Raw genomic sequence first — 13,770 nt, forward strand, 5'->3', positions numbered from 1 at the left:
ATTTCTCCTCGTCATTTTCGAGGTCCTTCATGGACCAAAAACGACGCACATGCCATGAAGCGAGACCCAGGAGGAGATTGTGCATAGAATCTACAACCTGATATTCGATGACATTCCAGTATTCTAACTCTATGAGGACTGAATACCGCACTCCATGGGTCTTGAAGATGGCCTTTCGCTCCTTGACTGTCTTTGCATCGCGCGCCTCGCATGCCCATTTATTATGCTGACACCACGTACGAGGTGGCCAAGTGCTTGGATCGAGATTATTGATTTCGTTTTTAGTGAGAAGACAAAATGAACAAAAAAAAGTTGCAGTTGCACTTGGAAATCCAAGACACCGACGGAGAGAAGGTATGTCGGCAACAAACACCAGTAGGGCAGCTCTAATTAGACGACCATCACTGTATTCATGAGTCCTAGAGAGAAGTACCCCGCTTGTCCATAACGATTGAAGTTCTGTGACAAGAGGTTGCAGAATCCAATTCATCTGCTCGAGTGAGGGCTCGCGCGGGCCAGGTGCTATCCCCACCACAAATACGTTCTCGGCTTGATGTCGAAGGTCGGGAGGCAGACTAAGACAGACTAAAATGATAAATGTTATAGATGTATGATGTCCGCTTTGCTTGTTGCCAAACGGATTGATTGCATCCACAAAAAGCGCAAAAGTCAGATTACTGGCGTTCGCAGTAAATTGCTTGCCATCGGAGCCAAGGAACTCTTTCCAGAGTCGAGATTGGTATATGTCATGGATTTCAATATCGGGATCATAAGGCTTTGATGACTCAGATGATGTAAGTTCGAGGTGGTTCTCAATCTGAGGTCGAGATAGGAGGCGAGATATCCATTCGGATAAGCTTTGGAAGGCATAACGGCGCACTGGTTTTTGTTGACCGCGGAAGTATTTGAGAAGGGGTTCACCACATGTCTTCTCCGAAAAATCTGGTTCCGAGTCGTCCAAAGCGGATAGATCTGTGTTGTTGCTGGGATCAATAGATTTGAGAGGTCCTCCAGGAATGCTTGCTATCTGATGATAGCATCGAGAAGGGGTGCAAGCCTCTGGATACATCGCAAAACAAGCGGTGCAGCAGGTCATAAATGTAAGCGAGGGATCAACCTCCAACCATCGAAAGGCTGTCTCAACAGATGATGGTATTTGTTTCAAAGTAGCCACTTCTTCTGGCAAAAGCTTCTGAATATGAGTAGTAGGTAATATTCCTTGAGTGGCTGAGAGTTCAATCGTGATACTTTGAACATCGAGAAGCCACTTGGTGATTGTGTTTGAAGATCGACCAAAGATGTCAAGAATCGCTGCCGTGAGAGCGACATGTAGAATGATGGGATTCGAAGATTTAAGCTCAAATGTATGCAAATGATCTGTCAAAAGAGATTAAGTCATTCAATGTCAGTGGTTTGGAGATCACAAGTCAAACAAGGCTAAACATCTACAAACCACAATCAAAAACTTGTTGACCCGACGCTTTTGCCAAGACTGCTGTTGAGCAGGTTTTGGTGGAAATAGGCTGGGAGTTGACAGGATTTGTTTGATTGGTGGACGTGATCGGCGAATCTGTCGGGCCAGATGAGGTAAAAGCATCTTGTGCATTGTTGTCGATGTTACTAGAGCTTTCATTCTGAGGTTCTTGATTGGTATTCGACTGACGACGACGAATCGGAGACGGTGTTGTATCTAAGTGTAATTTTCTCAAAGGAGACAATAGGGCTTCTTGTACCGAAGACATTGATGGCTCGTTGGAGTTATCCGGAGTGTGTGGTGGGTTGATTAGACTGTTTCGAAAATCAGCCTGCTGGTGTGCAAGCCGGGTCTCAGGTGAAACCTCAACGCCTGGGTGAGATAAGCCATTGGCGTCCGCGTATACTTGTTCTGAACATTCGTAGGCTTGACAAAGACACACAACCCGATGAGCTTGGTTCTTCTTTTGACGTGGAGGCATGTTAGGAGTTGAACGAAAAAGGAAGACTTCGATTTCAAGGCTGATCTTACAAAAAAACAGTAACAATTTTTTTTGGTGTTTATAAAATGTGAGAGATATCAAAGTGAAGAAAAAAAGTAATGGGAGAAAGAGTTTTGTGATTTGATTTTGGTAGTATTGGTCTATTGGACTAGCAATTTGATCGAGGAAAAAAACCAGAAAGAAAAATTCGCAACAGGACACAAAAGTCAAAGAGAAAACAAGTCTTGGTCAGGCAGGTCATAGCACAAATACGTGTAAACATACTGTTGAAGATACATATGTAGTGAGGGGAAAAGGAAACTTCTTGATGTTTCTACAAAACAGCCATTTGAGTTGAGGAATTTGACCGGTGTTGATGTAGATCATCACGCATTTCCTTCTTTGCCTTCCTAAGAATTCATGAGACATGAAATTGAATGTTTTTGAACGTCAATTCTTCCACTGGATTCCTTCGCATATTTTCATCAAGAAGAAAGAAACTCACTTTATAGATCTATTACATAGTTTCAACTTTCCATTGCTTCGCTGTCCGATTGGGAGAGTTCCAAAGTAGTGTAATGATAACCCTCGATGAGTGGACTTTGAGGAGGCCGGTCGTGAACAAAGTGTATATAAAGATCCATGAGAGTGTTTTTGTTCATTGCCAAGGATCTGACATGAACACTGGGAGCAAAATAACGCAGAGCTACAATGATGTCCTCCATACTTTCAGCCTTGAGACGTTCAATAGGAACAGTTCTAGGTCTTGCAATGAATCGTCGATTTAAAGGAAGTTTGAGCTGAGGATCAACGTAATACTTATATAAAATCAAAACATCATCAATGTTGGCGCCAGGTGCTATATCGGCGTCTGGAGACTTGTGTTCGATGGCTTTGACAAGCATTGCTTGGGTGGTCTTCCGGCCGAGGGGGTCGAAATCTAGGTCTGGACCAGGCTCCATTGATACCTCAGGAGGTGGCGAGAGGTACGGCTCTAGTAAGGGTCTCACCTTCGTTACGAATTCCGCTTTGAGTGCATCTTTGCGGTCACTAGGTTTAGAGGTTGTATCGGGTTTGAAAAGACGTATGATATTATAATATTGTAATTTTGTAGGCTTGTTGCTAACTTTTTCAAAATCGTGAGTGAGGAATATTTGATCTTCTTTAGAAAGGCTTTGAACTGCTCTGTATACTGGGTTTTCAGAAGGTCGTCGTCTTGGATAATGTGCACCAGAGCCGGTTCCGAGGGGAGAAGTTGGACCGATCGCAGATGGTTTTGAATCACCAGCTGTGGTGTTGGGTGGAGGACTAAGAGGTGATCCGTTGGCGGTGCTGGGGGTTCGAGTTTTTCGTGGCATGTTGCCAGGCTGAAGGAGGAGAAACTGCTCAGCTTGACGGACAAAAAGAAAGAAGGAAATATGTAATATAAAGGATGAGCGCACCTGATCAAAACGACAGTTTTTAAATGTATCAATCAAAGTATGCTTGAGGGATGGCTCAATTAATTTTTCGATGAAGTTCATGCGATGCCTCAAGTTACCAAATTGATTCACAAAGAGTAGGCCATAATGTGAAGGGAGCGGATGAATTTCAATTTATGATATATACGACACAGATAGCAAAAATCATCAGGAGATGAAACATACCCAAATATAAATCATCACTCCTGCATGTTATCCCCTTTGTTTGCCCAGATTAGAGGCCGATAGTATCAGGGTTGAAGCATGACTGCAAGTTAACATCGGGGGTTTTGAGGGATTTATTCATCATCCGGCTGAGTGAGTCATTGATTGAACAACGGTATCAGGGTGATGTTTTGTGATTGTGGCCGAATATTTGGTTGTTACATACTTTTGATAAAGAAAACGTTGATGGTGAATCCCGAGATGAGATGGAAGCGTCCCACACAGAAATTCAACGAAACTCAAACTCAGTATTTACAATTAATTGTCAATGGAAAGTGACGTCTACCTGAATGTAATCAATCACTGCACAGGGGGAACAAAGAGGATCACTAGGGATCACTACGCCTTTTGACTTTTGAAAGGCTCCGCAGCACAACTCATCCACCAAATGAAGTCGACAAGGGCACCTTGATTGTATCACATACTTCATTTATTTATCAACATCATTCTCTGTCTTCTTTTCCCACTTCACCAATCTCGTCTTGCTCAGTCGTCATTTTCCAAAAGTTAGCGCTTCGAACAACTTTGATCATCACTGTGAATTATATCCCAAAGCAAATCATAGTCTCAAAACTCTTGTTCCATTATCTACTCCAGACTCTTTCTACTTCGATACTTGGACCTCCTTGGGTTTTTAGTATAGCTAGTTTGTCTCATCTTTCAATCATTATCGCATACATGTCGGAAACTACCGGCCGAGGTAACTCAGAAAGCGTCCTTGACCCCAGCAACCCGTCTGTCAACAAACAAACCATGCTAGACTGGCTTCGAATCAATCACCCAAAGACTCCCATCAGTTCCAAAGCAAACAAGGCAGAAGTCGCCAAAATTGTCAGAGACAAGCAACCTGAAAGTAAGTCTTACATGTTCTCTTACTTAACTTGAGCTATCATGATCCCAAAATGCTAGCTTGTGGATCAACTAAATTTGCGACCGTCTTGATTAACAGTTTTTGGGGAGGCAAATCCGTCGGCTACATCATCCACACTTCTTGATCACACTTATCCTACTTTGGAGAACCTTCGAGTGTCCTCCCCTGTGGTGCCCAAGGCTTTGAAAACGAGTGAAAACTTGGTGAAGCGTTCCGCGTCTGCAGACTTGGACGTTCCTAAACGCATTGCTAATGATGGTTAGTCCATTTCCTTGATATCTTGATGATGAAATGGATCTAAACGTTCACAATTAAACCTTTTTATATATCAGGTGATATCCCTGGGAAGCGAATCAAGGTGGAGAAGAGAACCGAGGTGGACCAAGTTGGTCATCGCTCAAAGATGACAAAAATGAAAAACGTAAGTTCTCCGTCTCTTTCTCTATTCATTTGGCTCAGCGACCCACGTTGTTAATCCAGATCCTGCATTTACAGAGGGCTAGCAGACCTAAGTCCAATTCTACTAAGACGAGTCGACCTGCCGAGCCGATCGCGTCTGCCAAGCCAATCGTGTCTAACTGGATTCATCCTCTTCCCCAAGCTCCACCACCACTCTCGCCAATCTCAAGTCTTAGCAATGAGGATGAAAAGGCGGAGCTTGAAGGGCTCAAGCAGTCTATCTTTTCGCCTCTTATTGATCAAACTGTTGTGTCGAACAGCACTCTCTTGCCAATGGTCCCTTCAGTTGCTCCAGAAAGAAAACCAAGAAAGCCTTTGGTGAATCCTCATGTGGCAAACGATTCCAATGATTCTAAGCCACCAGTCACCACCCGAAAAAATCGAATCAACAAACCTAAGGAAGCTCATACGCCTAGCGAAGTAGATCTCATACAGTTTTCTGACACTGAAGTCTTTGAGATGGGGAATCTTGGTATGTTGCCAATTGACATTTCCATTCTACAACATGCATGTAGAAGTCTCATGGCTTGTTTCCAGTGATTGGGAGAGACATACCAGTCATTCAAATGCAGGGACGCCCTGATTCCTCAAACGCCAAAACGGGAGTCGATATTTTTCAAGAGGAGCAGCGACGCGAACAAAAAGGTTGGCTTCCCTTGATATCTTCATAGAATATTTGATGTTTATATCGGGTGCTTGCTCTATCTTTAGTAAAAACATTAGAAGAGCGCTTGGCCCATCTCGAAAGTACGATTGAAATTATTGAAAAAAAGGCTAGTGCCAGTATTTTTCAAGAAGTACAAAAACAAGAACTCAATGGTAGATATGATTTCAGATCTAATCCAGCTTCCCTCGCATTGTTACTGACTCAATCATTCCATGCAGGCGACATGATAAAAGAACATTCATCCCTCCTTGAACGAGCAAAGAACGATATAATTGTACTTGAAGCTAAAGTTGACATGTTGGAGACAATCGCATATGATCTACAGACCGAGTTAGATATAGCTTTCACCAAGATCGGTGCGCATCACAGAGTATTCCGCAAAATGTTAGGACCCCACAGCCACATCAACCTTGAAGAGGAATACGATGCCGATCCAGACGAAAATGACAGTTCTCAAGACAATCCTGACTCTTGCGACAATGACAGTACTGTATCTGATTGAAAAAATGTTGAATGATCATGATATTGCTGTTTTCCTTTTCTTTTGGCTCAAAATTCTACTTCTTCTTTGCTCATGATAAGACGGAATTGCCCTTAGGCTTGTGTTGCTCAAGTACATGCGCTGTAGATCTGATGTGAGCTATGAGTTGATGTCCTGGTGATGAATCAACTCCACTTGTATCATTTTGTTTGCTGTTGCTTGTAGAAATACTGCCTGGTTCTGCGTCAAACCTACTTGTATTCCCCATTTTTTTTCTTGTTTGTGGACGTGCTCAACTTCACTTTATATATTGAAAGGTTCAATTATCTAGTGATATGATACTCAAGTTGCGCCAAATTCTATCAATTGACCAAAGGACAAAAAAATTAAACTGGTGTGACAAAAGATACAACGGATATGAATACATGAGTACATGATAAACAATTAAATCTAAAGGCATACGGTGAGGAAAACCTTTCATCTGATACTTATAAACGGTAGTAGAGATATAAGTATGTATATAAAAATCTTGAATTGGCATGCTCGTGTAGACTTTGGAAAAATACGATGTCCAACTTCCCTATAAAAAGATCATTACCATACGGTCAATATGGCACCAGTGATTGATGTTGACTGGAAACTTTGCAGAGTAACCCTCCCCAGATATGAAAGTCATCAATCATTTTGTCATTGAACCGTAGTTAAGTACATCTGGACCCCTTATTGCACCATCAATATCCGAGTGCAGTGTTGCTAACCAGATTCCAAATTTATCGAACAATTCGAAACAGTTCAAAATACCACTAACTTCATTCCTTTAAAGAAATGAAAGGACTCCAATTTGTTCGGTTGGTGACCAGAGTACACCTTTCATCTGTTCTGTGAATTCATATATTGCTATGATCATGACCTCAAAGGGTCGGACTAACAAAGCCAACCATGACATCAAATTGTATGACATGCATGTCTTCCTGTTTTCATTGTTGCTGTCGAGCTGTCATCACTGAACACTGTTAAGGGGGCTTCAAGGAATGTGTAAAACACACTTCTCCTTCAGCTCTCAATCACATTTCTACCACATACAAATAAAGTCTTCATCGCTAACTCTCATCCTCCCTCCACCATCTTCTTTTTCTCTGATCAACCTTGACTTCACAATTTGGTATTGACTTTTGAGTTATAACAGATCTCTCCGTTACGTTTGTCTTGCAACTCTCATCACCTTGCGCTTTAATTCCATCTAAACTTCCCATGCCACCAAAAAGCATTAAGCCTCTTGGTACCAGCCGGGTTCTCCGTAGTCGAAATCCTGGGAATACCAAACCGTCAGCTCAAATTAGCAATAATGTCTCTCAAACCAGGCCCGAGAAGCGAAAGAAGCATGTTCCTTCGGACTCTGAACCTTGTAAGTTATCCTCGCAGAACTATCTTGAAGTCCACATTTCAGATTCCCTGATTCTCATTGGAGTTTTGTTCTTATAATGATCCAGCTTCCAGCGATGATGATCTTGAGAATACACAAATCTCTGCAGGTCGCAAAACTACCCGTGAAAAGTTGCTTGATCTTCTGGGTCAGCGTGTCGAGCCGAAAAAGCCCCGACTTGCAAGCAAGTCTGTTACACAAACAAGGAATTCAAAGAATCAAAGAAGGAATTCAAAGAACAACGCCGAGCACATAATCACACAGCCAACTGATCACCAGACGGACTTCAGCAAATTCGATAATTCTCAGCTCACGGAAATGCTAAGAGGGGTTGGGCTCGACACTGGTGGTTTTTCGAGGAACGACCTATTGAAGAACTGCAGAGCATACCAGGAATTAAGTAAGAAACAGCACACTTGTCGTAAAATCTAGAGTTGCCGATAATACAAAACTGATCTCATCTTCAATACTCCAGTCATCATCCCTGCTTGCTCACCAGACAAGACTTCTTCCGATCCAGCACGTTCACAAAGTATCAACCCATCCTTTACTTTCACTATGACTCCGGCAAGAAGACCTTTTCCCAATCTATTCGGTGATGGTCAGTTCAGATGAGTCGATATTGTTTCCTCCTCCTTACCAAGACTAATTGTCCAATGTTTGTAGACGTATTGAATACGAACCTGATGAACGACCCAAGCACGAGTACACCTGACGCTAGCCGATCGGTCTCCTTTCTTCCAAGCCTTGAGCATCAGCGCTTTTTGTATCCTCGACCGCGCCCCACACACCTGGCTTCCGCCTCTTCACCTCCTAAGCAGACCAACAGTAAAGGGAAGGCTAAAGCCAAATCGCCAACCCCATCGGAATCCGACTGGAATCCAGAAGACGAAGTTGGAAATGAATCTAACACGGACATGAATGACATCAAAGAGACAGATTATGGCCCCGCTTCACCGGGGATTTCTGGAACCAACGACCCGTTACCTAGCCGTGAACAAACTCAGGAACACCCTCAATATGAACAGTAAGTCAATCCATCCCCTGAACAGACTCTTTGAACAACATGTAGAAACTGTATCTTGACATTCTTATTTTTTTGAATTCGTAAATATATGAAGAAAGACCAACTCTAACGGGCAGGCGGATGTACAAACACTTCATATCCTCCTGATGCGAACCAACAAGAAGGTAGAATCACTCGAAACCGAACTCAATTCCTTGACTCGTGTGGTAAACAAGTTGGTGGCAGGATCTGGGGAAAACGGTACTCCACCATCAAAGAGACGTGGCGGCCGAGCTGCAGTAAGTTTCTATGATCTACAACTGAATTCAAAATTAGGTTCTAATGCCGCAATTTCACTGAACTGTCAGGATCGTATGCGATTTCATGTTGATACTCTCATTGGGATACCAGATGGTTCAAAGCTTCCACCTGCAACAACTCCAACTGCAAACAACATACACGGCTCATCAGACGAGCCTTCTGCTTCTGACTCCGATCCACCGGCTGACCCATGCTTCCCATACAAGGACGGACCCGGCCACAAGAATTCAACCCCCCAACAGCTTAGGATCATGCACACCATGCTACGCGAAGCGGGTATCTCCAGTTTCCGGCCCGATTTTTCCAAGTCAATGACTGCGAAGGAAAATAAGTGGCTTTGGAATGTCTGCTTCAAGATATTCCTCAAGTTGGTCGAATGTGGTGAGTATAACGGAGTTGTAGTTGGCGGCAAAAATGATACATTCCTCAAAAAGTCTTTGGACACATATGTTCGATCGCTTTCCAAAAGGTATGTTCGTCTTTCCATGCTTCTCCATTTCTCAACCAATTGAACCATGTTGGATTGATTGATCCATAGGTACCGATTACAATCATGGGATCCCATACGATTGGAGAAATCACAAAGCAAAGTCCGCCAAAGTGCCAGACTTCACACTGTGAGTAATTTTATAGATACCTGATCCAATGTATTCTTCAGAAAGATTGATTGTCTTGAACACAGTTGAGGAAGTTGCGGGAAAAGGCCATATTCTCAAAACCTGATCAATTACTCAAGCTTGCGGGAATTGTGGAAAACGCCTGCAGTGACGACGAGACCGATCACGAAGACAGTGTTGAAGGCGAGAAAAGAAACGGACAACGTTGCCTTGTCCGAATCCTCGAATGGCGTAGCGAGAAGTTGAGGTATGCTTGCATGCTCCTTGATTCTTATATGGAGCGAAGGAAGGCAAGCATCCCAAAGACAGTTAGGAAGAATGCTGGTCGGCCCTCTCGACCTCGAATCCGGATCCCAGATGCACCTATCAGTAAGCTATCAGCACCAAGCGGACTTCCTGTTGACTGCTACGCATCTTCATGGCTACAGGATCTTCAAAATGAAAGCCCGCTGGAATATAGCCAGCTGGAGATTGATCCAGTACCGACTTTAGATAAATTTGTCACAGTCTTAGAAGGACTGTAAAGTGTGACACTCGAATTCATCTTTATGTTTTTTTTTCATTCATTATATTCACTGCCAATGTGTACAATGGATTTGTATTCTCTATATTTTTTGTCCAACTTCAGGTGTGCTGGTAACCCAAAAATTACATGCTTTCTTACTGTAAATTAAGCCTACTGAATATATTACAGATGTTGTAGGATTATTCACACTGTGGTGTGAGATTTTCAATGCATGAAACTTCATGTCATGCCAGTAAGGAATTGTAAAAGAGTTTATTTTGGTTAGATCTCTTTTTTGCCAATCACAGGAGTTTAGAAAATTTATCTGAGTTTAGCATATCAAAAAAAATATTCTAAACTCCATGGTAAATTAGTAATCTGGCGTAGTGTTTGTTGATAGGATTTGGGGGATCCTTTGTCAGCAGCTTGGGTCAACTAAATGTCAACATCTTAATTGACAATGGGGAGCCGGACCTGTTGTCAAGATGTCTTAGAAGGGTCTTTGCAGTTTCTATCAAAAGTCCTTTGTGTGTGCACGTCAATGTGCTACAAGGACACAGACACAGTATTAGATTGATGCGAGAGATGATGCTAGTTCAAACATCACTCAAGCACATACACTCTGCTTGAATCATGGATCACAATGAACCAGAACATATTCCATGACCCGTTGGAGATCACTATATATATCATGAGTAACATAACATGGACCCAAGTATATTGTTTGGTCAGCACAACTAAAAATGACTCAGGGAAGTCTGAGGGAGGTCTACAGAATGTTGCTGGTTCAAGCAACATGAAATGTATGGGATCAGGCTCTTTATGGAGGCCACACTTCTTGTGAAGTCTAATTGTGGTGTGATGGTTGGGAGGCACAATGTTGATCTTGAGTGGCCGTAATGTCACAGACCCTTGGAGAGGGATGATAATAATTTTTCCCAAAGCCTAACCCTTAAAACCCCCAACCCACTGATGATTTCAACATCAGAGTCCATAAAATTTCAATTTGTCATAGCTTATTAGATTTCATATTTCTCTGTGATTTATTGAATCCGGGGATATATCTGTACTGTGGTTTGGTTGGTTTGACTGCCTATGTTGATGAAATATATACATTCCCTTATTAACAGTGTGAAAATGGGTTTTAGAAACTACAAATACACAATGGATCATGGGAATTATGCATTGGCTCATTTGCAGCCTTGAGTTTGTGGTATTGAGCTATGGTGATCAGAAGTAAGGAAGAAAAAATTCAAAAGTCACAGGTCATTGTTCAAGGTTAAATTGTAAACACCCATAGAATGTGTGATGGTGGATTTTGATAAAATTTCCAAAAAGACACATAGAAGACACTTATGTTGTTAACCTACTATTCCTCTGGGTGCTCAGATGAAGAAGGTATGAGGGAATGACAATTGATAATTTTAATTAAGTCCCTGATGATAATCTTCATATGATTGAATTTGGTTTTGATTTATAAAGTTGAGGTTAGGTCCACTTGAATTAAAAGATGATTCTTGTAAACCAAAATGAATCTCAGGCTTGGTTTGAGCTGATAAGAGAATTAATTGTATTAGAAATATTCTTGAAGTTTGTGTTCTTTGGTAATTTTGTTAAATGATTTAGTGTCAATGTACAGCTCCTTCCAAATTGTGTGAGTTAGGGGGTATGAGGGTTGGTAGATTGGGAAGTGCTTGTTCCCAGAAAGTCATAAGAGAAGCAAATTGGTGGAGGGAGCCACACTGCCATAATTCTTACAACATTAAAGTATGCTATGCTCAATGCTCTATAATAGTATCTGAGTTACCCAATTGGAGGAACAATTGTTTGGGGAAATGAAAGAATGGGTAGTCTATCTGACTTGTCAAGGCTAGTCATAGATCCAAAGCATTTTTATATTCATATACCAAAGTGATACATACCAATATTTGAGAAGACGTATGGATATGGTACCCAAATTTAGCCTTGTGCCTTTTCACATGATACCCAATCAACAGTAGACAACAGCATGATTAGGATCATTCTTCTGCTTTTTCAGGATACTGTGATGAGCGCAATCCTTATATGGCTGGCCAAAATTGGACCTCAAATTTCAAAGAAAGTCAAGGACAGCAATATATTGAGTACTCTGGTAGAGCAAAGTCATTATCAAAAATGTAGTAGTATTATTTTTGTTCATGCTGATATTGGCCCATATCTCACTTGTGTGGTTGTGAATGTACAACTCTAGCTGTGGGTGTTACAATGTGGCATTTGACAAAAAGTGATAAATGAATTTGAAATATGAGTCAAATTTTATCACACATCATTGACAAACATTTCCTCAGCATGACAAGTTTTGAACTTTCATAAGAAATAGCATCTCTTGTCAGCTTCAATAGATCATTTTGATCTATAAGTGAAGAGATCTGAAAATCCCATGTGACCATCCTTGTTTCTGTGAGGCTCTACCTTCACTCATCATAAAATACTCACTTGTTCTTATTTAAGTTCAATCCTTCTAATTCTGGCTGTTTCTGTGATCAAAATAAACAGACACATTGATTTTGTTCACTCAAACAAACAGAGCTTAAAAACATGAACTTCGAAATCACAAACAGAGCAGTTTTTATTTATTCTATGTTAGATTCATGAATCCATGCTCACGCATAAAAATCTAAAGATACTGCTTTCATGATACCTCGAGTACAACTCAGAGAAGAACATCTGTGAAAGAGCCCAAAGTGAATCAATGTATCTTATTTAGTTCAGATCAAGTGATATGGATGTGACTTACCTGTGATTACAGCCAATTAACTCAACTTTCAGGAATGATAATTTTGTTTGATTTGAGTTTACCTTACATTTTGGTTTTCAGACGCTTTTTTCATTTTATTTGGGTGCTTGAGACAGCTTAGCAAATGGACCAACCAATCTATCTATTGAAGACCTATGAAGGGTTGTGATTTGAATATAATGATAATGAAATACAGTTTGATTTTGTTAGATATAGTCTTGTCTTTGTCTCACATTAGTCTTAAAGTTCATGGGTTGAGAAAGAGAGGTCGCAGCTCAAAACACAACAATGACAATTGTTTTGGAGTGTTGTGATTTTCGAAATAACTACAGTCGGACTATTGAATAAAAGAACAGAGCATGATGTGAAGTCACCTTTTTCACGTGGGTAAGACTTTCAGAAAGCAGGGTTAAAACAAAACAAAACAAACCTTCAGATCACACACCATGATATCAATGAGCTCCAGAAGGAAACATACGTCATTGTTCATGTTGTTCAAAACCCCCTAGATCAAAGATAGAACTTCATAATATTATGATTTCCTTTTGTTGAAATTCATGCTGATAGATACAATGAGAAGTCTATATGTGGACAAATATGTGGATCGATCAAATGATCATTGTATTGGTGTTGAGTGAGTTTGACAAAGCATTTAATGAAGAACCCAATCAAATCAAAAGAAAACAAAAGATTCAATCATAGTCAGTGTTCTCAAAGATCAACATGGTAAAAGTTTGAGAAAGTAGAAGGGAGAGGTATGGATTTCATTCAAAGAGGCTACATATGCGAGCTAGATGAAGAAAGGATTATGTCAAATTAACCTATACTTTGGGAGTGAATAAAGGAACCTCAATAATGTTTCAAAATCAATGATTTGATTGATTTGCCTTGTCAATTGATTGGATGCCAATCCAGATAAACAACATGAAAATACACAATCAGGTCCTTTTAGTATTTATTATTATATTTTATGCAACTACCCTATTAAAACAACGAATTGAAGA

At 41.0% G+C, this 13,770-nt stretch overlaps 3 protein-coding genes across 3 annotated transcripts; 1 reads left to right on the forward strand and 2 right to left on the reverse strand.

Moving 5' to 3' along the window:
- Window positions 1-1,445: 1,445 nt before the first annotated feature.
- Window positions 1,446-1,955, reverse strand: MELLADRAFT_67198 (uncharacterized protein; the record flags this gene model as incomplete). Its single annotated transcript, XM_007415353.1, has 1 exon — window positions 1,446-1,955. One exon carries the CDS (start codon window positions 1,953-1,955, stop codon window positions 1,446-1,448), a length of 510 nt encoding a protein of 169 aa, XP_007415415.1.
- Window positions 1,956-2,482: 527 nt separating this feature from the next.
- Window positions 2,483-3,478, reverse strand: MELLADRAFT_92607 (uncharacterized protein; the record flags this gene model as incomplete). The annotated part of the gene is made up of 2 exons (XM_007415352.1): window positions 2,483-3,322; window positions 3,398-3,478. The coding sequence occupies 2 exons, from the start codon at window positions 3,476-3,478 to the stop codon at window positions 2,483-2,485; spliced, it is 921 nt and encodes a 306-aa protein (XP_007415414.1).
- An 840-nt stretch (window positions 3,479-4,318) lies between these two features.
- Window positions 4,319-6,139, forward strand: MELLADRAFT_92608 (uncharacterized protein; the record flags this gene model as incomplete). Its single annotated transcript, XM_007415341.1, has 7 exons — window positions 4,319-4,493; window positions 4,590-4,769; window positions 4,844-4,932; window positions 4,992-5,442; window positions 5,508-5,615; window positions 5,682-5,789; window positions 5,856-6,139. The coding sequence occupies 7 exons, from the start codon at window positions 4,319-4,321 to the stop codon at window positions 6,137-6,139; spliced, it is 1,395 nt and encodes a 464-aa protein (XP_007415403.1).
- Between the last annotated feature and the right edge of the window lie 7,631 nt (window positions 6,140-13,770).

The sequence above is a fragment of the Melampsora larici-populina genome (genome assembly GCF_000204055.1).
Source record: "Melampsora larici-populina 98AG31 unplaced genomic scaffold MELLAscaffold_50, whole genome shotgun sequence".
Classification (NCBI taxonomy): domain Eukaryota; kingdom Fungi; phylum Basidiomycota; class Pucciniomycetes; order Pucciniales; family Melampsoraceae; genus Melampsora; species Melampsora laricis-populina.